The 26,882-nt window shown below is 43.5% G+C and overlaps 2 protein-coding genes and 1 long non-coding RNA gene across 10 annotated transcripts in view; 1 reads left to right on the forward strand and 2 right to left on the reverse strand.

Annotated features, from left to right (window-relative positions):
• Positions 1–10,510, reverse strand: LOC121674024. The gene is made up of 3 exons (XR_006019406.1): positions 10,431–10,510; positions 10,194–10,296; positions 1–222 (listed from the first exon to the last, which is right to left on the reverse strand). It is a non-coding gene; the product is annotated as an uncharacterized LOC121674024 (long non-coding RNA).
• On the forward strand, positions 3,827–16,582 carry SLC25A47 (solute carrier family 25 member 47). Of its 5 annotated transcripts, XM_042047971.1 has the most exons (8): positions 3,828–4,120; positions 9,787–9,830; positions 10,114–10,185; positions 10,454–10,636; positions 11,729–11,999; positions 12,762–12,910; positions 13,198–13,251; positions 16,351–16,582. In XM_042047971.1, exons 1-7 carry the CDS (start codon positions 4,093–4,095, stop codon positions 13,201–13,203), a joined length of 753 nt encoding a protein of 250 aa, XP_041903905.1. In that variant the 5' UTR covers positions 3,828–4,092; the 3' UTR covers positions 13,204–13,251; positions 16,351–16,582. The 5 variants fall into 5 exon arrangements, with proteins under 5 accessions (XP_041903904.1, XP_041903905.1, XP_041903906.1 ...); XM_042047972.1 differs by lacking the exon at positions 13,198–13,251; XM_042047970.1 differs by lacking the exons at positions 13,198–13,251; positions 16,351–16,582 and having other exon boundaries at positions 3,827–4,120; positions 12,762–13,062.
• Positions 16,316–26,882, reverse strand: part of WARS1 (tryptophanyl-tRNA synthetase 1) — a 22,205-nt gene continuing 11,638 nt past the window's right edge. For all 4 annotated transcript variants that reach the window (XM_042047961.1, XM_042047960.1, XM_042047959.1 and 1 more), the window contains exons 7-11: positions 26,177–26,277; positions 24,843–24,955; positions 23,609–23,782; positions 20,308–20,448; positions 16,316–18,497 (exon numbers count right to left, since the gene is read on the reverse strand). In XM_042047961.1, coding sequence (XP_041903895.1) covers positions 18,339–18,497; positions 20,308–20,448; positions 23,609–23,782; positions 24,843–24,955; positions 26,177–26,277 — 688 coding nt within the window. In that variant the 3' untranslated portion in view covers positions 16,316–18,338. The remainder of the gene's footprint in view (positions 18,498–20,307; positions 20,449–23,608; positions 23,783–24,842; positions 24,956–26,176; positions 26,278–26,882) is intronic.

The raw sequence follows: 26,882 nt of genomic DNA on the forward strand, positions 1-26,882 counted from the left end.
AGGAAGCTGTAAGCACCCCTTAGCAAGGACATCCCTTCCGGGACTATGCTTGCTAACCTATGACAGCTTCTATCAGCTCTCCAGAGGTGAAATCACATATCATTTATACCTGATGAAGTTGCCAGTGCTCAGAGTGTTTTCCTTACTGCTTCTGTTTGTTTTGCTGTGAGATTCCTGCTGTGAGTGCTTGAGTCCTTGGAATTATTGGTTTTCCTTTAGTACCTGAGATAAAAGACAAGGAGCCACTTTGATTTGAAAATCCATAGCACAGCTGGAGCCAGGAGGTTCCACCCCCCATTCCACCCCCACCATGCAAGCCAAGTGCCAGGCTCTGCCAGCTCAGCACTGCTGGTGTCACTCTTTCCTGTAATGCAATGTGCAAACAGCCCGGTGACGTAGCAGGGTAACGCTGTTTGAACAGTCTCTCCAGTCAAGGATTTTTCCAAAAGAAATTGGACAGGAGTTAATGGATATGCATGTGAGTGTGGTATTGCACAGCGCAGGCGGGATAGAAAATGCAGCACGTTATGGCAGGAAATGAGGAAGGAGCATTTTCTCAGCAAATCTGGCTGGATGAGCTGGCAGGTCATGGCAGAGTTGAAAGAGGACAGGCTCTGCAGGACAGGTGGAGTTGCTAATGTCCTGGGAGTGAGCTGTGGAGGAAGAGGGGTAAAGGGAAGCCCTTTCTATTTTGTGTCATCTACATGATATTATTTAACACTGACTGCCTACCTAAAGTCTCCCTCTCCCCTTTTCCTTTTGCTCCATCTCTTGTAGCAGTCCTCTAGACCTGCTGCCGCTTTGCCATGGAACAGTTCTCTCTACTTGGGTGGGCAGACAGCTGCCTCCTCCTGTGAAGCAAATGGAGTGTTTCATCCATCACACACTGGGCAAAATTAGGGCCTTCCTCACTTTTTATCACTCAGTTTAATGATTTCTTGCAGATTGCTTCATACCATGAGATGTCGTTTTATCTGTCAGCACTTTCAATGCTCTGCTTGCTCAAAATCACCTGTGAAACTGGCCCACTTAGAACAAATCACTCTTCAACAGTTGGCTACTGAAGGAAAGGACTTGTGAGTTACTTCTCATGGAATGCTATCCCTTGTGGAGGCTCAAAACATGTTTTGTGTGCGATTTCCTAGGGCCTGCTTTCAGAAGACCACCTGGGTTTGGACCAGGCACTTTCTCTCCTCCCTGCATAGATGTGGACCATGGTGGTTATTTGCAAGCTGGACTAGCAGTGATCTCTGAATCTGTAGTCCTTGGACACTGTGTCAAAGTGGGACAGGAATGATTTGTATTTCATCTTGAAGAAATGCCTGATAACTCAAGATTTCTTTGGGATGGATTTTCTGGACTGACTGTATTGACCTGTAGCACTGGGGGATCTGGTTCTGGTTAATTAATAAGGCTCTGAAATATCTCTGAAATCTAGGGAAGAGGGGATGAAGGAGGAAGCTCCTTCAGCAAGGTGTGAAGAAGAGTGAGACTTCAAGGACTCTGTCTCTGGGAGGACTCCTGGTAATGGAAGTTGAATTGCTGCCTTGAGGGTCCCTCTCTTTGGCAGGGAGCTGGTCTGTGCTGTTTGGAGCATGCCAGCAGTAACACAGGCTTCATTTCTCAGATGGGGTTTCCTTCCCTCAGGATTACACCTTCCTCAGTATTTCCTCTCGCGTGAGCACTTGAACCCTTGTGTGGGGCTTCTCTTCCAGGAGACTCCTGCCTTGCTGCTGTCACGTGGTGGCCAGGCTGAGCATGGCAGTGGATCCTATTTTCCCCTAAGTCCTGTTGGCACACCAGGAGCAGAGAGTACTGTAGTGGTGACTGTGTTTGCTTGGGGCTCGTGTTACTCTGCTAAGCCCTCGCTGAGGCAGATGTCCCTGAAGTAGCTGTGTGTGTGCACTCCTCCAGAGCTGGCTGTCCCAGAGATACCTTCGTGGGACAAGGTGAAATGGTTCAAGCCCCAAAACATTCTTCTTTTAGATGGACACCTTCTGAATCACCTCTGTTTGCAAAGCAATCCCAGTCAAATGCAAAACCTGACCTGGTATGTCTCATTGAAGTGACCAAAACCATTATCAAAAGGTTATGGAGTCAGATTCCTGCTATATAAAGCAAGTGACATTTTTCTAGAAGCATTGGCATGAATGGAGGTTAAAAAAATAAACAAAGGATTAATTTTCTTCCACAAAAGGAAGGGGATTGGGTCGGTTGGGTTTATTTTTACGATCTCAGAGGGTTTCATGGGGAAGATTCCCTTTGAGCTGTTCAGCTCAGCTAAAGAAGGTAGGAATTTTTATTGGTCTTTTGATGTTTCATGGAAAATACTAATTAGCCCTGATGCTTTAGTCAGCCAGTGTGAAATGCCAGCCAGCCTCTATTTTCTTGCTGATATATCACCAGTCACTGTGATGTGTAGAAAAGCTCCCCCCCATGTCGTCCCAGGCTGCCCCTCCACAGGGACTGTGTCCTTGTCCCTGTGTGTCACTGACACAACAGATCCCACACCTGGTTCTGCTGCTGGAGGGGTCCTGCAAGGACAGCAGCAGAATTGGACAATGGGAGAAGAGGAAACGACAAATTTCTGTGCACTTGACATGTGCAGACCGCTGATGAACCATTAATAACTCCTGCACGGACACCAGGTATAACAAGGAAGAGCTACTGAATAACCCAGTGTGTTTTTGCAGCTACATTGCTATCTCTCTAGATAATATTTTACTTCTGGTTTTAAGTTTTTGCTATCCTTGCATGATAAACTGGAATCATCTGTTCTCTCCAGAATAGAAAGCATTCAGGGAAGGGTGCACAAGAAATCACAGGAAGCAAGTTAATAAAAATCCTTTCATTTTCGATTTCCAGGAAATCTGTGCCCTCACACCAAGCTGTGCTATATGTCACTGGCACAGCAGCCCCAAAATATGTGCTTCAGTGAGAAATAGGTTCTTGGGAAATGTGCAGGAAACAGCACTGGGTACTAAAGTCCTCAGCTCCCCTGTAAAGCTGCCCTAGGGGGCAGCAGCCGTGAAATTTTCTTTTCCATTTGCTGCCAATGTGCCTTGGCTCTGACCCGGGAAAACCTCTACAAGAGGGGTACAATTCAGGTCATGGCTTGGCAAGCCCTTCATTGCATCAGGACTTTGGTTTTCAGGGTCAGCTTTGGGCAAAGTGTAACCTTCCACACGCAGATGAGGCACCCTTTGGTAACGGGACTGTTGTGCAAAAACAGGCAGTATGGCATTTCCTTGAGCTCTTGGTTCCCCTTGACCAGCGGGTGTCTCTGCAAGGAGCTGACATTGGAAAGGGGCTTGGGAGACTGAGCAAGAAGTGGAGAAGGAGAGCTGCTCCAGGGGCTGGGAAAACTATGCTGCTGTCTGAAATAGAAGCAAATACTCTGGATGTGGTTGGGTTAATTTCTGGGGTTCACCATGTGTGTACACAATGAGTGGGTAATAATCCATGGGGATCTACGTAGATGTTTAGGGTCAGGTTTGTGGGTTCGGGAAGTAAGAAAAATGGCTTGGTAAAGGCAGAAGGAATTTTCATTAATGGAAAAGGTGTGTGATCCATCAGTAGGAGAAAGAGTGTGCTGGGATAAGGGGAGGAGGAATCCTGTAAATAGCCACCAATGCAGCGTCTCGGTGGTGCAGCGTCTCGGTGGTGCAGGCCAACAGAGTCCTCTGGCAAACAAGTGTGCAAAGCTGTCTTCTGGGGCTAGTTAGTTCAACAGGGGATGGCCCCTTCACAGCCAGCTTCACTCTGCGAGTCACCACCCCTTGTGACTTTCCAAGCAAAAGGGCACTGGGAACAGCAGCTCTGGCGCAGCATTTCAGGGCTTCATGGGATTACTTATTCACTGTGTTCCTGGAACCGTTCCAGGCTTCCCAGCTCTGCCACCAGTGTACAAATTCATCAAGTATCCACAAGGCTCTCCCCAGAGGCAAGAGCAGCCTGTAGGAAGGTGATTCATGTTGCAAATTGGTGTCTCTGAAGGACCGGCAGGGCTCCGGGAAGACTGAACCGGTATCCTCGTCCCTTCTAGCTCCCTGACGCTCGGGCAGGGTGATTAAGGCAGCAGCCACACTCTGGATGGATTTCATTGCTGGGGCCATCGGAGGTAAATACATGAATTAGTGCTTGTTAACGAAAGCAGATAGCTGTGTTTCCTTCTTGTTCAGCTAAAGAGCAGGTCTCAATAGCAGAACTGAGAGCCTTTTGATGGGGACTGCTTGTTAAAAGTGTTTTCTTCCTTATTAAATGGAAAATGTCATCAGAACAGGTTCACAGAGCTGCTGGAGAGGCAGTGCTGCAGCTTGGTCAGCTGAGGTCATTGCCTGCAATCTCCTTGGGTCTGATTGCAGTGGGACAGGGTAAAACTCTAATAGGAAGAGACAGAATGTAATAGGTTTTGTGTGGATGCAAACCGGCTTGTATTGCCCAGACAGTGAAACTCTCACGTGTCTGGCATCTAGGGGTCCCAGCAGGCTGCTGGGATGGTGGCTCTGGGGGGCTGAGGATGTGATTTGTGAGACAGGAGGGGAGGAAGCACAGTGTTCTTATTGCATTCAGTATGTCTGGATGAATGACCTCTGCAATATCTTAGGTTAAGATGTATTTGCAATTGTGGCGGTGAACTCAGTGCAGGCGAGCTATGCAGCAGGCTGTGATCTGGGAGAAAGTAGGTTAGCTGTATATAAAAAAAGTAACAGGAGAGAAGTGTGATTAAATTCTAGACATTTTTAGAGCATGTACTGCTCAAACCCATCTTTGTTTTAAACCACAAAATGTACCCATCAGTCTCATTTCTTTGCTGAAATCTCACTAGATTTAGTGGAGTATACAAGATAATATATGCAATAAATACCACAAGAAAAGCCTTTGGGTCACCACTGACAGAAAGGCCAGGTAAACCTGCCAGGTGGCTGAGACATCCAGCCCAAGCCTGCATGTCAGATCTCACTTTGAGATTTGCTGAAATTTGGCTTTTCCCCTCACCAGGAACAGCCTGTGGTCCTGCTGCAGGTGTGCTTGTCCTGGGAAGGACCATGCTGAGTTTTACCCTGTGCCTGTTAATTGCTCATCACCCAATATGTGCAAGTGGGGCGAAGTTTGGCATCTCAGCAGCATCCAGCCCTGGAGGAGCCTGTTGTGCCTGTGCTTGGGGTGTTGGTCTTCCTGGGGTGTTGGGAGACCCTGCTCAGAAAGACACCCTTCATGAGAGAGGGGGATATAACCAGCCCCTCCATGGTAGCTTGTCTTTCTCCTCATGTTTCCCTCCTGACTTCAGAGAACCTTGTGGAGAAGGAAGCCCTGTGCTAGGGCTGGCAACAGGATGTCCATCCCAAAAGGATTAACCAAACCTCCTCTGAGACTCACGTTCATGGTGGGGCAGAGACAACTCTGTTTGTTGCTTGGACTCCTTTGCTTTTCTAGCACAGTTTGAGACAGGTCATTTAAGGACAAACTTCTTTTGCAAGGGAACATGGAGAGCTGAAAACAGTTTAAACATGGCCATTCACCTTGGTTTCCTGTCCCAGCTCCCACGCAAAGCCAGGGTTTGTGCTGTGACCCCCTGTCTAGGTGCCAGCATCATGTTCTGCCCGGCCATGCAGCAAGACTCTCCCATGGGTGCCCTGGACACAGGCTCAGCCTGAGAGGATGCAGGCTGTGGAGATCCAGCTGGGACCAGAAAAGTCTTCCCTTGTTGTAAGGCACTTTACTGACCTCAGCATAAGAGAGCAAGATTTTCCGTCCTGTCCTTTATGTTCAGCTCAGAGCTTTTCTAGGAGGGATACTGCAACTTCTCACTGGCTGACAGAGGTGGGACCTCACCCATAGACACATGGGAGATACCTGGGCAGGGCTTCAGGGCCATCATCCTTACCCTCACATGGGACAGATCTTGGGGTTCGACAGCTTTCCTGCAAGAACTGGGATGTTTTTAGTGCTGAGCCTGTTTTGTGGTTTATGTTTGCTAGAGCTGAAGCAGTTTTCATATTCCTAAGGAGTCTATGAACCCAGCTGAAGCGCATCAAGCAAGTCAAGGCAACATAGGAAATAAGAGTTTCTGTTTAGTAAATTACATTCTTGTGACCCAGATCTATTTTCAGTGTCTTGGAGAAAGCACGGCTTAAGCAAATCTGAGAAACAGCAGAGGTCATGCCCATTCGAATTCCATGTAATGATCCAGCCTCTGGCAGCCTCAGGCAGCTGCACAAATACTGTGCATCACCTCTGGGCAATGGATTCTGTGGCCATGAGATAAACTCAGCATCTTCAGCCCAAGCAACAGTGATCTACTACGGCTCCAGACAGAAAAAACATGAGAGGAACATGCTTAGTGACTGTGCAGACTTTCTATAACCATCAAATGTGGCTGGATGTTTAGGATGCAGTCCTTCCTGTCCAGTAAAACTGAGCAGGAGGTTGGACTAGAGACCCCCTAAGGTCCCTTTCAACTTGAATTTTCCTATGATCCCATGCATGCCTTGTAGCCCTGCTACAGCAGCAGCCTGGGCCGTGACAGGGGATGGGGATTGCTGACTAGGGCTGCTGATGACTGCAGGATGACTTGACTCTTACGTCAGGAGTAAAGATTTGGGCAAGTGAAGCCGAGGTAGAGCAGCAGGGTCCGCAGCATGACTGGGCTTTCCCTCAACTGGTAGGTTACATGCAGGCCAAGGGCAGATAAAATAATCCCCCTATAGAAGGAACATGCTGTCTTCTTCTCCTTACAGCTAAAACAGCTCCTGCTGGGGTCATGTTACTGAATGAAGCTCAGCTCATTTAAGGTCTGGGGCACTGATGTTCCCAATTCTGCACAAAACAAAGGTTTTTGAAAATTGCTGTCTGACCATCCAGTGCATGGACAATGATTCCTGCTTCTCCCTGGATGAAGAGTTTGCCAACAGCTCAGAGCTGTTGCAGCCTGGTGAGCTCTGTACAGCTGCCACTTGCTCCCTGGTGATTGCCACCCCACCAGCATCTCTCCTTATTTGAGTTGCCTGCTCAGAGTGACCTGACTTGTGTAGTGACTGTGAGTGATCCATTTTGTCCACTCTGTGTGTAGGGCATGCTGTAACCTTTGCTCAATGCCTGGGAATATCTGAGATAAAGGAGGCATAAAAATGGCTCACTAAAATAAAAAAAAGGTAATTCACCTGATTTTGCTATTTATTTTTGTCGCAGCTGATGCAGTGTTACTCAGCAGGAGTCCCACAGGAAGCCTCTCCTGCATGCCCACTATTCATTGCTGGCCTTCTTGGATTCTGCTGTGCAGACGGGGCACGTGTGGGTCATGCTATCTAAGTCCCAGGCTATTTATACCGTGTGAGAGCGTGCAGAGCCCTCATTCCTCAGCCTTTGATAGACTTGGCTGAGCTCCTCAGCTCTGACAACTGCTTGGACTGCTTTGTGCCCCTAAGTAGCACAGTTCATGGTAGGCTGGGTTATTTGGACGTTTGAGGAATTCACATTTTTGCTGGGAACAGTGAAAAATTTACTTTTATGGTCTTCTCCCAAGTGGAGATGTTTGGTCCTCTGGAACCAAGGTGATGGGGAGCCTTTAGGGCTGAAACAGTCTGTTTTGGGCAACCTGCTGGGCTGCTGTCTTTGCATCTTAATGTGTGAACAGGGCGATTTCTCCAGAAGGGAGGTCGGTTCTTGTCAAACACTGACCCAAATCATCCTTGGTATATGATCTGCATGAGTCAAAGCTCCTGCCTTCCTGAGCCAGTGGAGTGAGCCAGGACTTAGCTGTGCATGGTGCCCTTGTGTCACCAGCATCTGGTCACCATGGCCATCTCCTCTAAGGATCAGAAATTCTGAAAATGATGAGATTTGTCAAACCCTCCCAGCTGAGGTGGGGTGCTTGGGCTGGGGGACTGCATCTCTGAGGTCAGCACTGTCATCCTGGCATTGACTTATGTGCTGCTCTTCCCTGGCTGGCAGTGCCCATGTTTACTCTGGCCGATGGCCAGGAACCTGGGACAGCACAGGTGTCCCCAGATGACTTTGTGCATTGTCACTCTGCTTGGACAAAGCCATTGCTTCTTCAAGCCATATTATCACCTGTGTATTCCCCCTTGCCCTCTCTCTTCTATCATTCTCTCTCTTCCATCTTGGCCCATTTTTCCCCTTCACTGCTGTTTATCTGGTGTCAGGTTTGATAGATGTTTTTGAGGAACAAACCTCAATTTTCTGCAAGAAAGATGCTGTTGGTGGTTTTCCTCTGAGTAATACACTTTGGGTTTGTCTCCTGGTGACTCACAACAGCAGCTGCTGCTTTTCTCCAGAACATGGGAGAGCTTTCCAGAGCTCTCAAGCAGCCATGTAATCATAGATGAACATGCCCAGAGCAACTAACACACTTTCAAGTAGCTTGGGTGTTAATTTTTCTTTTTTAAAGAAGGACTCAGTGAGAGGCAGTTTTCAACAGGTGAGCCACCAGATATGCCCTGTATCTCTGAATGCCTGGCTGCCTGAAGGGCTCATCCAGCACTTGTGTGAACTTGATCTCTGTCTAAATAACTCACGTGGATACAGCTCCATCGTTCTCCAGCCTGATTTCCTTTCAGGTGACTTGGCAGGTGGTGTACTGGGAGGAAGTTTGCTGGAAAGCACCTTTAGTACCTGATAACACTTAGCTCAGAGCTGAGAAATGCAGTGAGGTGAGGGCAGACATGGGGCAGATCTATTTGTTATTGCAACCGAGAAATCCGTGTTGGAGCTCTTTAGCCCCCCTTACTTGCCATTAAGGCAGTAGCTTTGTCTCAGAGGATTAATACATACCCAGCTGCTATTTTAAGGCTCTAGGAGTGAGTGTGGGTGTTGGTGGAGGCTTGAGCCGGCCCCGGGCTCTGGCCATGCTGTCAGTGATGGTCAGCTGGCCGTGCTGGACGGGCTCTGGAGCTGCTGCCTTTGCACACCCCCAGCTCGAATCCCTCCCTGCCCCCTAATCCCGCCGAGCCCTGAGCGGCTGCGGGAGCAGGGTCTCTCCGCAGAGCTCCGGCACCAGCCTGTCAGGACACCAAAATACCCGTGCTTTTGCTCCTTGATCTGATTTTGAAGCAGTGCTTGGTAGGAAATGCACCTCAGAGGCCTACTCCAGCATGATGCTGTGGTCCCAAATGCCTCATGAATTCCTCACCCAGGGCTGTAGATGTGCTTTGCAGGCTTCAGCCAGGACATAGCAGTCTCTGGAGGCAGCCAGGAGCACCTCTCCTGTCCTCAAGAGAGGTTGCTGAGAATCTGTAATGTGTGAGGACTACCCCTCTTTTATAGGCATCCTTGTGACTGCTGCTTTTATTTTTTCCCTTATATTTCCAAAGCAAACATAGAAAACCCAAATTGCTCCAGACTCTCTTGTCTGGGTGGGGATGCTTTGCACCTCACATGAGGAGGCTTGGTCATAGTCCGAAGATGCTTTAGTGCCTGAGCTGAGAGAGGAAACAAATATACCCCAATATCCTCCCTTCAGCCTTCATGGGGGAGTGCTCTCAGTGTTTCTCCCAGTCTCATCTTGCTCCATCTTCTTGTTCCTCCCTGATAAGTTTCCCATACTCTGTTTCCTCCTCTGAGTGTGCCTTGGTCACACAGAGAAATGTGCATTTTTCTCTGTCATTCTTGGCTCAAACATCATTACTGGAGCTCAAGAAGTCTGGTGCCAAGCATGGCTGGGCTCTGGAGCTGTGTTCTGCTATTCCCCAGTGCCCTTCTGTGATGGGTGAAATGGTCTGTTGTGACATGAGCTGTTAACCATCTCTAACATACTCTCTGTTTCAGGTGGCCTAAGCACAGCCGTGGGTTATCCACTGGACACAGTAAAGGTATGTGTTGGAGCTTTATTTCTTGACTATAGAACAAAAACAAAGAGGCCTTTTTGTTTTCTCCCTGCTTTTCAGAAAACTAGTCCCATGATAATGCTTTATCTGCATTACATCTGCATATCTCACTGGATTTGGTTGTGTTGTTTGTCTTTTGAAAAACAAAATTAAATTGTTTGGTGATGCTATTTTATGGTTAATTATCTGGTTTTCTGCTATGGCATTTGTTGATTTACTTGTTTTTTAATCTGATATCTGCATTTTAAAGTTGTCCCTGTATTCCTAGGTGAGAATTCAGACTGAGAACCACTACAGAGGATTTTGGCACTGTGTCCAGGAAACATACAGGAGAGAAAAGGTAGGTACCTCTCACCAGAGTTGCTGATACCAGTTGCAGATGCCCGGTTTCAGGGAAGCAGAGCTGCCTCTGTCCGTTTGGGGAGGATGGGCACCAGCTGCATATGAGCATCTGTTGGGAGAGGGGTCAGGGTGAAATTTAGCTTGGTTGATGAGCTGTAAGGCGGCAGTAAGTTTTGATTCAGCAATGTACAGCCAGTGCTTTTGGGCAGATGCTTTCCCATGCCATTCACCCTTAAAAGTCACCTTTCTCCTCTGCTTCCCACGAGGTCCCGGGATTTTACAAAGGTGTGACTGCATCAGTCCTCGCTGTATCTGCGGTTTCTTCTGTTTCCTTTGGCGCATACAAAAACTTCCTCTGTACCATCTGCAAGCTGCGATACGGGGCTGCAGATGCCAAGCCGTCCAAGCTGGATGTTTCCCTTGCTGGAGCTGCTGCCGGCGCTTCCCGGGTAGGTAAACAGCCCACGGGGAAGGCGCAACAAGAGATCTTGTTCACAAACATAGGCGGCTGGAAAAGCAGGAAATGTTTTTTCGGTCCGGGAGGCCAGGGGAGCCTGCAACAAGTCTGGTGGGTTTGTTTTTGCAGGGGAGGTCATGCTCTGCTCACACTGCCCCCTCACTAGTCAGCTCCGTGGCGTGGCCGAGTCCTGCTGGGCAGCTCGTGCTGGATTTGGTTTGGAGCGCCAGGACATTTAAAGCATGCCATTAAAGTGACACAGACCTTGGCAGCAAACGCAGAACAAGGAAGAAAAAACAACATAGCAAACTCCCCAAGTGGCTGCGATGGTGTGTTCATGTAAGAAAGACATAATTCTGAGTTGAAGCACGGGTCAGTGCTTTCCCAGCGGCTGCACAAGCCTGGCACGGCATCGCTGCCGGAATGGGCAGAGCACGCTGTTGCCTTGCCAGGACCTAAAACTCAACGAGGTACCACTGAGAAGTGATGCTGCCTGGAAAATGTGCAGGATCCTCAGACAGGAAGGCCAGGCTGGGTCCGGGAGCAGTTTTCCACAGGCAGATGAGGGTGAGCATCTACAGGTGCTGTGAATGTGGTGGAGCTCCTCCCTTCACGCCGATGGCATGCTGGGGAGAAATGTGTGCCAGGTCACAATCCTCTTACAGAGCAGTCCAGATGGTCAGGTTTCTAGGTGCTTCCTAGCAGTCAGTGACTCAACACGGGCTAATTTTTTTATAGTCTAGATGGTCTTGCTTCAAATACAGATACAAATAAGAGCCCTGATGTATGCTTCCCTATAGCTGAGGACATCCCCTTTCCACACCCATCTGGTTTAGCAAGTAGTTACACATATTTAATATCCTGTGTTGATTCCTGCCTTGCCTTCCTCTCTGCCCAGTGCACCTCACACACGTGTCCTGCTGCTGCTGGGTGGAACAGCACAGGCAGAGAGGAGGAGGCTGGAGCTTGCTGGAACTCACAGGCAATATTATTGCCTGAAAAGTTGGGAGACAAGGATTTACACGAGGGAGATCCAAAAGCTGTTTCAGTGTGAGGGTTAAAATACCATTCTCTGGTGTTGCAGGCTGTGTTGACAAACCCTAGTGAAGTGGCCAAAGTTCGGATGCAGACTCAGAGGAACCCACACCCTTCCATCACACATCAGCCTGCTTCCAAGCCGAAGTACCGAGGGTCTCTGCACTGTCTGAAGGTTATCATCAAGGAGGAAGGTTTTGGGGGTCTCTACAAGGGCTGTTCTGCATTACTCTGCAGGGATTGCTCTGCTTCTGCAATATATTTCCTTTCCTATTCTGCTTTGTGCGACTGGCTCACACCAGATGGGAGAAATAAACCAGGTAGGTATTGGAAAGCATCTGGCATTACCTGCAAAAACGGCTTATTTAGTCCCACACTAAGACAGAAACCAGGCTCTGGGCAAACATCACCCAGTACCTATAAAACCTCACCCAGATCCTCACGAGGGGTTGCCCTGTGTGTTTTGGCCCCAGGGCTGGTGCCAGCAGCCTGCATGTGAGGGTTTCACTGGCCCCACCTTGTCCCTGAGCAGCTCCTCCTCCTCCTGCTGGAGGGGTTCTGTCCACACGCTCTGGTGCCTCCAGAGTGGATATGAAACCCTGTTAATGCAGAAACAGGATAATTAGGAATGAAACATGGACAAAGCTCCTGGGACCCATCATGGAGCTCAGATAAAGGTCAGTCCAGAGCTTGAATATAAAGTCCAGGTGGAGAAGGTAAAGACACTTCAGGTTCTTAGTTGCGATTTGGCTCCAAAAAGCAACTATTCGCTTTGAGAAAAGACTGAATAGGTAACATTCAGCAAAACAGCATCTCCCTGAGGATTATGAAAATTAGATCCATCTGATGAGGATGTGAGTGCTCTCACACACATCTAGAGTACCACATCTAGTTCACATGGTGTTCAAAGCGTTATGTGTGCAAAAATTCTCTGAGACCATTGGAAACACACAATTGCAAGAGCTGCATGAAATAACTCCTGAAAAACATGAAAGTCACCAAAGTCTGTTGACAAATCTGAGATGGTTGTAGCTGAATGAGACGCAAGCGACCTGCCCTTCTCCCTTGACTCTCTCCTGCAGGTTTTCTCGTTGTGCTGCTTGCTGGTGGTTTTGCTGGAGTCCTGGCCTGGGGATTAGCTACTCCCATGGATGTCATCAAATCACGCATGCAAACAGACGAATCGGACCAGCACAAGTACAAAGGCCTGATCCACTGCGTGAGGGAAAGTGTGAGAAAGGAGGGGGCAAAAATACTTTTCAAAGGACTGGGTTTAAACTGCATTCGTGCCTTTCCCGTGAACATGGTGGTGTTTGTAACGTATGAAGGAGTACTGAGATTTACAGATCATTATATAAACAAAAAATAGCTTGTTCCACTCTGTCCAAAGTGTATCTTATTTATTTATTTATTTGTAAGGCAATATCCACAAACCACTGTTGAATTGATGGACAGCATAAGAAGCATGGACATTTCAACACAAAGCGGATGATTGATGGCTTTGTTTTATTCTTACAGGATTAAAACTCATCAGGGATGCTTCATATACAGCCTCCCTTTTATCTCATTAAGGTATTTATACTGTAGCTGCTGCTTGGGCCCTTGAAACATTTGCAATTTTTTTTGTTTGTCTGCTCAGGGGTTTTTAAATCACGTCATTTTGTTCCCTACTGGCACAGAAAATGATCCTCACAACCAAAGGAAGAGCTGGGGGGAGTTTGTGTAAGATTTAACACTCCCCAGCCTGTGCTCTTCACATGCAATGCTTGCACTGCATTCACCGGCTGACTTACATATTTGTGCTTCAGGCTGCAACTTCCTCTTCCCAGCAGTAATTTTCCCAAAGTACTCTACAATTATATCCCCTCGGCAGCCGCTGAAGTAGGACTGTCCTTTCTTTTCCCCATTGCTCTTTAATGAGCGGCAGACACGGTCTGTTTACATAACTGCGCTAATGCTCTGGAAGCAGCGCCAGGCGCGGTTCCTGGCAGGCACGTGGTTTTCTCCCAGAGCAGCATCAGCCTCTCCCGCCGGCTTATGGAGCAGCGTCTCTCCGGGCCTGGCACAGCTTTGGAGGCAATCTGTTCTCATCCTGGAGCGAGGGGAGGAATAGATGCAAAGCCTCGTTGCTTCGCAAAGGAAAGGCTGCCATAAAATCTGTGCGCTGGCGGGGTTAGGCAAGTTAGAGGAGAGTGGCAAAGCTGTAGAGCATCATCAAGATTTCCAGCTTTTAAAAGTGCATACTTTTCTCCCTTTAAATGGTGCTGTTAGGAGCAGCCAAATGTATTTTGCCAAAGGTGCACTTTGAACGAATTTCTGACTTTTCTATTACTTCTTTTTCATTACTTTTTCCTACTTTTTTTCATGAACAACAAAGTTGAAAAACCAACACCCATGCTACTGCTTAAGCAGAAAAACCCCTAAACCCAGAAACGTTAGTTTGCTCATCCTGCCTCAGGGGCCACATATAGGCTTCTGTTTTAATCCCTCGATGATGACACTTGAAGCACTCTGGATCCAACCTCTCAGATTCTGCTAAAAATGCATTTATTGGAGGGAAAGCCGAATACTCCATTTTAAAAGGAGTTCTCACATTCAGGACCCTTCTGGTCAGCAGCCACTCTCACCACCTGATGGCATGGCTTTACTACACCAACAGCAGTTTTGCAGCAAACAGGACTTGTCAGCTGCCTTGGACATACAGAAAGAACTACAGTAACAAGTTTAAAGATTCCAGGTGCTCCTAGACAAGGATAAAGAGAACCTCTTCTACCCCAGACAGAGACCACTAAAAAGCTCCACAACTGTCCTCCTGAAATCTAAGCCTTCAACTGGCCTTTTAAACACCTTCACAGCCATGCTATCGAACAGGCATCTTAATTCTTTCAAGGGTCTACCCAGCTCTTTCAGCTGATCCAAAAGCAGGGTTAAGAGACCAGGCTGGTGCGCAGGATGTCACCTTAAAGGGAGTCAAAAGAAAGACCCAACACTGAACTGGATTCTCTCCAAAATACGGCCTCAGCAACCTACTGCTGTGGTGACAGCTTTGGGTGTCAGCACCAAACTTCCTTTAGTCAGAAAGCCCTTAAAACAGAAGATTTAATAAAGTCCTTGAGGTTTGGAATTCCTCTTAAGAGCTCTTAAGAGTCTCCTGCCCTTGCCTCTTTCTGCAAGGGATGCATTTAACTGGACAGTGATTTATCCCTGCTCTGCCCGGATGTTTGGAATCATACTCCTTTATGCCATATTATTCCCAGGCGACCTTGTTCTCAGGCATTACATCCTCTGAGCAGAGACAGCGAAAGAATGCCTGCAAAACAGACTAAACAACTGTTTATTGTGAGGCAGCACTGATACCATCCATGGTCAGCCCAAGGTTTGAATATTAAATAGCTCATCTTTCCCAGTATGCTCACACACTCAGATAACTAAAAATGTCTCCTCCTGTGGGTGTAACTGAAATACATTTGATTTCAAGGGAGAGGAATTACAGAGGAATTGCAAACATGAGTGGGAATAACTGCAGAAGCCAGTGCAAGGGGCTGAGGACTCTAAGCCTTGGGGTATTCAGCACCATATATAAGCAGGCTCTCATGTGGTCTGAACACATGCTACATGAGAGGCAAATTGTACCTCCAGGCAGCTTATTTCAGGAAGGTAAGGGCTTTGCAATCCATCCTGCTTAGAACCCTTTACATCTACACAGTGTGTGGGTGACAACCTGAGGAAGAACTCACAGCTGATACACACAGCACCAGGTACAGGAACTGACTGTGTGAGTACTGTAAACACAGGCACATAAATTTCAACCAATTTTTGTTTACTGTCAGGACACAGATTATGTACTTCACTACACACACCCCAAGCTGGGTGTTTGGCTTCTGGTTTTCAGCACTTGACTGCTTTCTTTTCTGATTTGTATTATCTTGGCCTTTAGCTACTCTAACGATCACAGAACTATTTATTTTGATAAATTAGCTAGCTGAAGGCCAGCCCACAGAAAGAAGGTACCATATTTGCTGGGCTGATATTTGGTTTACTTTGCTATAGCGACTGCAGCTTGTTGTATAGATGATTTCTTTCAGAAAAAAGTTGGTGGCCTTGATAAAAAAAATTTCTTAGAAGTCACATTCAGGATCAGGTTCCATGTTGCTGAGTTCCCGTTTGCTCTGACAATGCTCATGAATATCCAGGTAGGTTTCAGCATTCCTCTTGGTGATTGTGGAAGCGCTGTGGGCAGCTATTCAGAATCTGTGCTTTTGCAAAGAAATTTTGAGCACTGTGTTTCCACTCAAGCATCAGTTTTACACCAAACCTACTGAGGTGTCACTGTACACAGATCTCGTTGACCTTCCCCCATTCCAGAGCTGGCTGCTGTGCACAGGGACATGCAACATCCAGTCTGGCTTGTGACCAGGTCATCTCTGGACAACTGACCCTTACTAGTTTGCTCTGGGAGCAGTCTGAAGTCTACCTGGAAGGGGGTTCTAAGGCACCATGTTTCAGTACTTTAAAACAAGAACCAGCTACATCAGATGACAAAATGGTAGGGTTAGGGTAGGAAGAGAGGTCAAAACCAGAGTAAGTGTAAATTAAGGCTTTTAAAAGAAATAATAAAAAAGTAAAACAAAAGAAGTTTGATACAGACTTTTATCTACATTTTTATTACAGTGAGATGAACAAAATGAGCTGATTGAGGAAAATGTAATGAACCATGCCTGATAACATTTCAACACGCCTTTGGAAACTGCCTTGTCTTGACCTTTAAATGCCTCTGGGATGTGAACTGTAATTAACAACAGGCTCAGGAATTCACCAAGACTCCACTGAGAAACTGTACCATCTCAGAAGCATCTTGGTATGAATTCATCAGAGGACTTGAAAACACTGCTTGTTCAGCAAACAAATACGAAATAGTTTTGCTATCACTTTCCTTTCCAGCACTTTCAAAACATATTTCAATTGTTGTTATAAAATAAACCATCTGTTTATCTAGAATAGAACATGGTACAGTTTCTCCTACAGCATATTTCCCTTTGCTGAATAACAAAATTAATTCTTAGCTAATGAAATAAATCTAGCAGAACAAATCTGCATATATTTTAAACAAGAAATGTGCATTTTAACTTTGTAAAAGCACTTTTAAAGTCAATTTAAGGCTTATCTTTTATGTATGGCTTAAAGATGACAAAGAGTAGACTGCAAGAACAGGAAGGTCATCATTAAAGTCTAAAGTAATTAAGACTTAGCTCACTTATTACTGGATTTAAGAAGCTGCTTTTTTCCCCTAAGAATTGCTCCACTACTTCTAGAAAAAAAAAAGTTTTTCTACTCATTGTTAAGCCCTTGCTGGCACTGAGATGCTTTGCCTCTGGGTTATGGAGACAGTCTCTGGGAAACATTTTCACTAATAAGCTGAAGTCAATGGCGTTAGATGAGAGACGCCAGCTCACATAAACTGTAAAGAAAGAGACAAAAGCTAAGCCTTGCTATTTTCAGCACAAGTTTGAAACTCATGCAATAGGACTAGGTTTGCCTTGCACTCCTGCCTTTTCCTTGGTTCCTTGAACAAACATAGCCAGGTTAACCCACCTGTGTTACCTGCATCAAATAAAACCACCTTTGCTAAGACTATGGGCTAGCAACTTTCCTTTCTAGACAAGACAGATCTAACAGTGTGCACTCAGCACTGCTCATATCAAAACAAATAGCTAATAATTTGAATTTTTCTTCCATAAATCATAGTGAAGACATTGAAGTTCTTTCAAAGAAAGGAGATAATTAAAATACACGAGGTATTTTAACAAAGTATATATTTTTTTTCACTGGAATACATGCTAAAATAAGTATCCCTAGTTTGAACAACCTGGTGCAGTGAAAGAGAACAGACAGTACTAGAAGTATCCCTGTGTCCAGTGTGACTTCAGCATGATTTAACACTTGTTATTTTTAACTAGAAACTAATATTTGCATTTCTATACTATCATCCACCTGAGAATATCAAGGACCTGACAACTTACTGATGACCTCCTTCCTCCAGAGGCACTCAGATCAGCTAAATAGATCCAGAAAAAAAGTACTACAAGATTTCTGCAACTTGCCCAATGTCAAAGAGAAAGGTGATAGCAAGACAAGTCTGACAGTCTTTCTCCAGTGTTCAACTCACAGATGTCCACTCTTTCTGTATTGTTCCCACTTTGTAACATTCACTGCTTTTTTGTGTGCAGCATGTTCTCATGCCCAAGAGGACATAGAGTCTAGTAAACCAAGGTACATAGTACAAAAGAAAATGGAGCAACTATTTATTAGTTTGAGATATGACCTCTTACCAACATATTTAAAACAATTTCCAAGTTAGCCTTTATCATCAAATGGAAATTTTATTTATATTTTCAACATGAAATACATTAAAATACAATGCTGGGCTGACATACATGCTTTTCTGCAAGACTGATCAATTCTGTCTTGCATATTCTGATTTTAAATAGATACAAGTCCTATTTTAAACTTTTTTTGTACTCTGCTGTTCATGATAATTTACTCATTATTTATAAAGCACCGATTACAGGCTGTACATAACCAGGGAGTGATGACATACAACAGAAGACAACAATTACTTGGTTGTGGATTATCAAGTGCTAAGTTACATACATATTTCTTCAAAATTCAAAAGCCAGCTTCCTTGGAGTCATGAACTGTTTCACAATTTCATCTGTGACCTGCTTCCTTCTTTCTTGATGAGCTGCTACCAAGGGCTGCATTGTTTCAATAAGTACCTTCTTCAGCTCCCCCGTGAGCAATTCTCCACTGGTGTAAGCCTGTCAAGAAAGTGTTGGCTGCTGAACACGGTGACATTCACAAAAAGACTCAGTAACCAGGATTTCTTTAGAAGACAGATTTGGATCTCTTAAAAATAAGCACATGCCTTAGAAGATTATCTGATATCACTCTGAAAATGCAACTTGCAGAGTTGCTTGTTGCCTGTTAAAAGATTAAGGCAGCTGGGAAAGTTCGTATGTGACAAGTTATTATAAGGAGTGAATAAACTACCTTCACAAGTTTAACGAGGAAATCCTGTAATTACTTACAGGAAACTGCATATTTTCCTCCCCAGAATCCCAGTTCAAATAAACAGTCACCCTAAGCCTTAATTTTTTTTCTTTTTGATAATAACAGGTACAAATTCTCATATTTTTCTCTCACTGCATCTCACTAAGAGACTAGATGTGATTAAAATATCCTTTTTATAGCAAAGACACTCAGAATCTATGTTCACACCATAGTCATATTCACAGCTAGTAATCCATTCCATTGCTCAATACTGAAATGCTTTAGCTTAGAAGCACAGGCCAACAGTTTATTGGTTCAGCCACGTTGAGAAACCACAGCTAGTGCAGTTCAGCTATATTTGAAATGACAATAAACATGATAATCTTACCTCCTCTTGTCATCAAGCCATTTGTAACACCTGTTCAAGGTGTAAATGCTGCTGATGTTCACTCAGCAAGAGTAAAATACATTAAGAAGAACAAATGGAATTTCAGTGGTGGGTTTTGGGGTGTATGTGTTATTTTTTGCTTGTTAGTTTGTTATAAAAACACCAAGGTTGCTTTCTCTGAAAGTATCCTCTGGTGCTACACCTGAAGTGGCTGCACTGATGCTGCTACAATGGGCAACTTCATGTTTTCAGTTCTGGTTCTGAGGCACCCCTGCAGCGAGCTGCAAGCTGTGGGCCAGGCTTTGTGCTCTGCAGCAGTTAGGCCGACACCCCTGCAGTGGTTGGAAATTAATGAAACAAATCTCTTCAAGTCAAATGTGGACTTGATTCACATTTCAATTCACAATTCATAAGAAATTTACAACAGCATGGGAAAGAGTAGCTATCCAACCCTGCTCTTGTGTGGGAAGGAGTAGAGGGCTGAGGAAGGATCTGCAGCTCTTGACTTTCTTGCAGCTGTTGCCAGCAGGAGAAAGCTGATAAACCAGTGTGACATGGGTGTTATCCAGTGGAGCTCCTGCCTCCCAGAGAACACACATCACCTAGTATTGGTGATGAAGGGAAGGGAAATGGCTTGCTACCAGCCCTGGGGACAGAAGTCTGGCAGATAGGCTTAAGGAAAATGCAACATATATGAAGCAGTTTTTGCCTGGGATCAGTGAACCAATTCCTCAGAGCTATTAAATTTCTTGTGATGATAAGAAAAAAACAAAAACCAGCAAGCTTCAGACGTGAGCTTTTGTAGTTTTGCAGAGTGCTTAGGTACGTTACGATGAGGAACCAGAAGAGTGTATTATACAATTAAAACAACACTAATCCTAAGGTGGTCTTATTTGAAAGGTAGGGAAGATACTGTCCCACAGAGTGTTGGAGGTTCCTGTGAAAACACTAGGGTTTTTTTTTTTAAAGAAGAGACAGATTGGCCTGTCTCTTGGAAAGAACATTGCAAAGAAATAAAAACTGAGATCGATACTAATATTGAAATTTGCAAGGGATGGAGAGCATGAGAATAACACCATCCTTCCTGGAGAAGGTTCACAGGAGGACTGAGTTACAGCACTGTTGAGGGCTGAGGCTGCTTGTCCTCACAGCATGTAATGAGTAACCCTGTCTTCAGTCTGGTTACTCACCTGCTTCAGTTGCTCGAGCCTGTCATCATCTTCCAGGAAGAAAGTCAGGTACATAAAAGACACGTCGACCTCACAGTTGCCTCCGTACTTCCTGTGCTCCTCAATGGTGTCCCTGCCTCCCGAGAAGGCGTGCTTGTTAATCTGAAACAACACCAGGAGCTCTTGCTGTAATTCCCACTGCATTTGGGATTACCTTAGTGCAAGCAGAGATGTGTCATGATCTTCCAAACTCTTTATTAAGGATTAGCTGAAGAATGAGTGGGACAAGTTAATGCAGAGCCTCAGGATTGAAAAAAGGAGGCCATCAGAACCCAGCAGGGAAAAATGGTTATACACATACTCCTCAGACTTCACAGTCAGAACAAAAATTAAGTGAAAATTAAAAAATAATCTATTCAAGACTCAGTCAAAAACGTTTGAATTCCCTTTTGCTGAAGCTGTTGGATAGAATTTGTATTTACAGGAAATGTACTTCATGTAACAAAAATAAGGTATTTTCTTTATCAAGAAATTAATTTTGGAAGAGATGAAGAAGGCATGGAAAATCCTGCAGGAATCCCACAGAGAACCTAATCTCCTCTTTTTGGGGAAAAGGAAAACAAGACAAAGCAAAGTTAAAGATTACAAAAGTCTGTCTAGAATGCTTAAAATCAGACCAATGCCCAATTGTTCAGTCTAAAAAATCGAGTATTTGCTGACATCCTCCTTCTTTTTAAGCATCGTTTCCTACAGGCAGATGAAAGGCACTGTTGAACAGATATAATTGCTAATCCCATTCTCAATAAATTTGGAAGCCACTGGCCTATTTTAAACATTTAAACATATGTAGAACTCTCTGAGGATGCTAATCTTCCTACAAATTTAAAGAAAATAAATTGCTAAGCGGAGGAAAAAAATATTTAACCATATGCTGAGCTTTCATTTAGCTCTTGTATCTTTAGAGATACCATAATCAACCTGCCAAGAGACACATTTGCATATGAAGCAGGTTTTTTTTTTAGTTCTGGTATCTAGGAGCTGTTACATATTTACAATTTATGAACAATCCTACTATCTGTATAGACTGTCTAGTGCTTTTTTGAATCTCTCCAACCACCTTGTTACAGATGAAGTTTTGTGGCAACGAACTACAATCAGAAATGATGCACTGATGAATATTTTAAGGAAATGAACTGCCATGTACCATATTACATCTATTGTTATATTGTAGAGCAGCCTGAATAGCTCTCTCAGCATCTGTAAAATAAGGATTTTACATACTGTTCTGCACTGACCTCTGTCCTTACTGGATTTTGTAAGCCTGTAGGACATTTTTTCAATACTCTTTATCTCTACAGTTTGTCTACTTCCTGAACTGAAAGGGATTAAATACAATATGCCAGGTGAAGGCACTTTTTGTTGAAACACAAAATGTTTCCTTTCTTAATCTCAAATTAACTTCTTTTACATATTCTGGCACCTACTCATTGACTGAGGGTTTCAGTGACCTATCCATAGTGATGCACTGATTTTTTTCCCCCTGAATTTCTCTGAATCCCCCAATATATCTACAGACATAAAATCTAAGCAACACTTCATAGAAAAGCAAACAAGCAATTGAGCTGTATTTTGCTGATAGCTGGAATAAGAATAGTTTATTAAAATACTACCATTCATCTCATTTGATTATCCAGAAGCTTCTCAGCCTTTCCCAATATTTAGCGATTTTTAATCTTCTATTACCTGTAAGTTTTGAACCTCATTAATTAGCAATGCACCAATACTGAAAAATGCTGTAAGCAGTAATTTTTTTTGCCCAGTGTAGCATTATCTTTTTAACCTTCAACCATGACCAGAAGTCACCTTTCCTACTCTATTTTTTAATTTATTTGCTATAACAGTATTTGGTTTTTCACTCAAGCTCTATTTCCATAAAGACTTGTTTATGATGGGCTTCAGAAGCTGAAATAAATCTCAGTTTGTCCTCCATTACTCAGTACTTGACATCATGTTCTGGATTTTACTTAATGCCTTTTATATTCCAAGTAGCTAGAATTATTTTTTTATTTTTCCAAGTTACTTCCCAGGAAAAAACCATGGAAGAATGTTAGCAATATTACCATTAACCATGCATTCTCTATTCTGAAATTACACTTTTTTTTAAAAGCAACTCTGTAATTGTGCAAATAAACTGGAATTACTATAATCCAAACACATGAAGAATTCCAATTCTTCAAAACAGTACTGTTTAATCAGTTTCTATAAAAGACAATCAAGTGTTATGACGTGGCTGTAGAAGAGTCTGACTATTACAGAATTAATCCAAGCCTGCCCAACAGAAACAACATGAACATTTTTTCTTCTTGTTTTGACAGTTATTTCATGTCTGGTATCATGAGTATAAATTCTTTCCCAAGGGCTGATTTTCATTTTCTTTAAACACCACAACACAGGCAAACTTTTGCCAAACTAAATCATCTGACACCAGATAAGAGTGATCTTCCTTTGAACTTGGAAACAAACTAGGAATATACTCAGAAGAAAATACCCCTTCAAAAACTGAGTTGCAATTCAACATAGTGTTTATTTGTGAACTGGAGTGAACAGGTTCATTTGTGAATTGTCAGCAATAGATTCCCAAGCAGCAGGGTAGGTCTGACCTGTGCTGTAACTAACACCGTGCAATGTTTGGTGCTCCCAACAAGGAGAGGCAGTCAAGAAAAAGCTGTTTATTAGGTTTACATCATGGCCTGTCAGATTTCAAAACTATGGGAATATAATATTTATTTTAAGAGCATAAGCCTCCACAGCTCTTATTCTTACACCACTGCTCTGCAGGTATCAGAAAAACAAACATGTTTTGTACATTATCCCAGCTAATATTTGTACTGTCAGACTAGCCAGTAAGGCAAAAGATGGTATTTGATAGTCTAGCTAAATTTGCATAACTCAGTCAATTCCTGAAGATGCTCTGCCATGAAATGTAAGGAAAAAAAGATTCATGTATGTCCAAGGAAAACACTAAAAATTGCCACTGTAACCAGAAGGGCCACTGAAGGTGGACATCCGGGAGGGGATATCAAAGCAGTGTCAGGCAGGAGCTGTGGGCCAACCTCAGCAGCACTTCCTGGTGAAGCTGAAGACTATTTCTACTTATATGGTACCTATAGACATGGTTTAGTGGTGGGCTTGACAGGGATAGGTTTATGGTTGAACTCCATGATCTTAAGGGCCCTCTCTGACCTAAATGACTCTATGCTTCTATGACCACCATCCCTTTTCACTGTAAAGCTTTGTGCTATTGGGCTTGGCAGGTCCTTACCTTTGTCTTGATTTGTTTGGGTGTATCAGTGAGGAAGATGGAGGAGTTTGGATCACTAGCACTCATTTTGGTCTGTGCTCCTTGTAGGGCTGGGAAGAAGACGGAGTGGAGTAAGGCTGGTTTAGGCTGCCCAATTCTCGGTGCTACATCGCGAGTCATTCTAAAATAAGGGTCCTGAAACAACGATCAATAAAAGCACAGAATAACTTTGAAAAATGTGATTTGAAATCTGATTGGTGCTGACTCATTCATGCCTTAAGAAGTGATGTCAAAAACCCAAAAACTGAAAAAAACAAACCATGAAATGTTCCAGAACCTACTTCCAATCCAGTTCATTCAGAGGAGCAACAAACAAAATCTCCCTTTTTCTTTTCCATAGTGCTGTACACTCTGATTCCCTTAAGTAATAAGCATATTTACAAAATTTTACATGAATTCAAACAGTTGCTAAAACCATCCTTAATATGGCTGGAGATGGATGCAGCCTACGATGCAAGCTTTCTCTCAAAGACTTTAACAACAAGCAGAGAATCTGAACTAAATCAGTGATCAAGCTGGCAGTGCTGTGCTGATGATGTGACTCAAACCAAAGTGCAATAATATTACTTCATAGTATTCTGGGTGATGAATATGATTATATCATCTTCCAGTGTCTGTCCTTGTGACTAAAATAGCCAAAGATTCAGACAGTGCAGGATGTGATTCCTAGAAACACTACTTGTTTTAAAAAAACCCTATTACTCTCATTTGTATCTGATGTTCTTCCAGCTCTCTCTATAAATCTGAATTGTTAAGGTTCTGTAGCCTTTCAGGCAAACTATTTCAATGCTTTTTTTATTCTTACTGAGAGAGGGTTTTTCTCCATGATTCAACAGAAATCTCTTGTGCTGCAAGTTGAGCTCATTCCATCTTGTCCAAGTTACCATGGAGATGGCCAAAAGTTTCTTCCTACCCCCATGTCAGTGTGCTTTTGCATAGATGTTGCCGTCTTTGCTTTCCTAGATGTCGGCTCAGTGTGAACTGAGTTAAGATCAAGAGAGATCCAAGACTGGATGAATACATGATTGTTGGATTAAGCCTTCATCTCTTCACCTTTTAGATCTTTCAGTTTCTACCCCAGAAAGGTGCTTGCAGCAATGTTTTACAGATGGTTCAAGACACCACCATGAAGCTTGAATAGTACAATACAAAACCAAATGCATGAAAAACAAATTAAGCAATATGATTTTCTTACCTGGTCAATAGCACATGGGATAAGACACTGAATATTCTCCTTGCCATTGAAGATCTGTGGAAATGATGAACTGAAGGATGGAGCAGCTTGGATAGCAGGAAAGCTGATCTTACCTAAAAAACATGTTTGGAAAAGCTAAGCAATCAACAGAAGCAGTGGTAAATAGAGAGATTTTTTTGCAGTATGTAAAATGCACAAGTGAATCATCCAGATACTTATTTGAAGACCAAGCTGTATCTTTATCAAGCATTGTTGCCTTATCTGAGGAAACTTTAAAATCTTTACCTTCTGCAATGTCAACAAACCTTCGACTGACATAGAAACTAATGATAAAAAGCAAGCTGTGACCACACTGACTTCAGAAAAAGTTCACACTGAATACTCTTTTCATCATTGAACTATCATTGAACTTTCCAGAAACATAATTGACTAAGGTTGTTATTTTTTTTTTCACTTTGTGAGAGAATAGCTACAATCATCACATTTCCCTCTAAATCTCAGAATCACTGCTATATGCATGCTGTACTCATGAAGCATCTCAGATGTGGCCAGTTTTCTTTTTTATACAGGGCTTAATCACAGTGTGGCTAACCTGCTTCCCTGACCAAAATCCTATCAGAACAGAGAGTAAGTAGCAGACTTTTCCAAACATGTGATGAAGTCATTATCACAATACCATCCTTTATTAGAGCACCGCTGAAACAAGCGGAAATCTGTTCCTTGGTTACAGTGAAGGCTGAAAAGCTGTCAGTGGCCCAATCACTGGATGAAGAATGATGAATAGTGCTCAGAAACATCCAGGATTTAATGCCATTTTTACACAGAATCTTTTTTTTAGCCATGTGACAGAAACCTGCAATTGCAGAGAAGTAAATGGAAGACATGTGTTACCCAGCACCTTGATAATTAGGCTATTCAGCACTCAACTTTCTAAAAATATGTAAATGTGTATGTGTTTCAATGCACCTTTTTCTGACAGGTTTCTTTATAAATTTGGCATAGAAATTTCTAGGAGGTAAAATTGTCCATAGCTCCAATCACTGTAACAAAAGAATAAAAAACAAAAAAAAAGTAGTTCTGTTTTGGACCCTTCAACATCTGTGTTTTGTACTTTGCTCTTACTAAAGTGAAAAAGGTAGATGTCAGGCTAGAAATTTGATTGTAAATTCTGAAGGAACAACAGTAACATCAGAATCAGCCTAGAAACACGATCTTCCTGCTTTTTCTGTCTATTTCATGAGTGGCAGACACTAATCTCTTTAAACTACTACTTAAAACAGCTCAATTGAAAGTGAAAGCAAGCATTGTTTCTTGTAATTTGTATGGTTTCCTACCAATGCAATCACTGTCTGTAAAGCCAAAGATTCCTTTCACTTGGTTAAATGTAACATGCTTCTGAACTTTGACAATATTTTTGTAGAATCCGGCACTTGTCCTGTGAGAAAAAAAAATGTGGAAAAATGAAATGAGGAGGAGAGTGTATGTACAAACTTCCACTGCAAAGAAGTTCCACTGAGAGCATAAAAAAGCCTGCAGGACTAAATCTCACGGTTTCAGACCTTATGTGGTGCATTGAGATGATAATTAGAGAATTTTAGGAATTAGGAATTTTATGCCTTGAAAGTTTAATTTATTCTTCCCTTCCCCCAACAATTACTAGAAACATTTTTTTCTCTTTCACAAGTATCTGTCTAAACCCAGAAATATTTCGATTCAGAAATGGTGCCAAAATGCCTCAGGGAGCCTGAAGTTTACTTATGCTTCTCTGGGAACTCTGGCAACTTAAATAGATCACATTGTCTGTGTTACTTGGTATCCCCCATGTGTATCCCATACAGGACAAACTCTTTCCTGCTGAGGTGGCAGTTTCAATAGCAGTTTCTTTTTCTTAAATCTTCTTTAAACGTCACTCAATAATCTTTCATGCTGTGTTATTAAAATAATTTATCATAGCAAGTTGCTGCAATGCTTGCTGTTAATGCAGATAAAGTGTAAACACATCTGAGAGATTTTGATACCACCTTAAGCAAACCAATCTGG

Source organism: Corvus kubaryi, unplaced genomic scaffold, assembly GCF_017639235.1.
Source record: "Corvus kubaryi isolate FWS band 111438036 unplaced genomic scaffold, C.kubaryi_AGA036_p1.0 66, whole genome shotgun sequence".
NCBI lineage: Eukaryota > Metazoa > Chordata > Aves > Passeriformes > Corvidae > Corvus > Corvus kubaryi.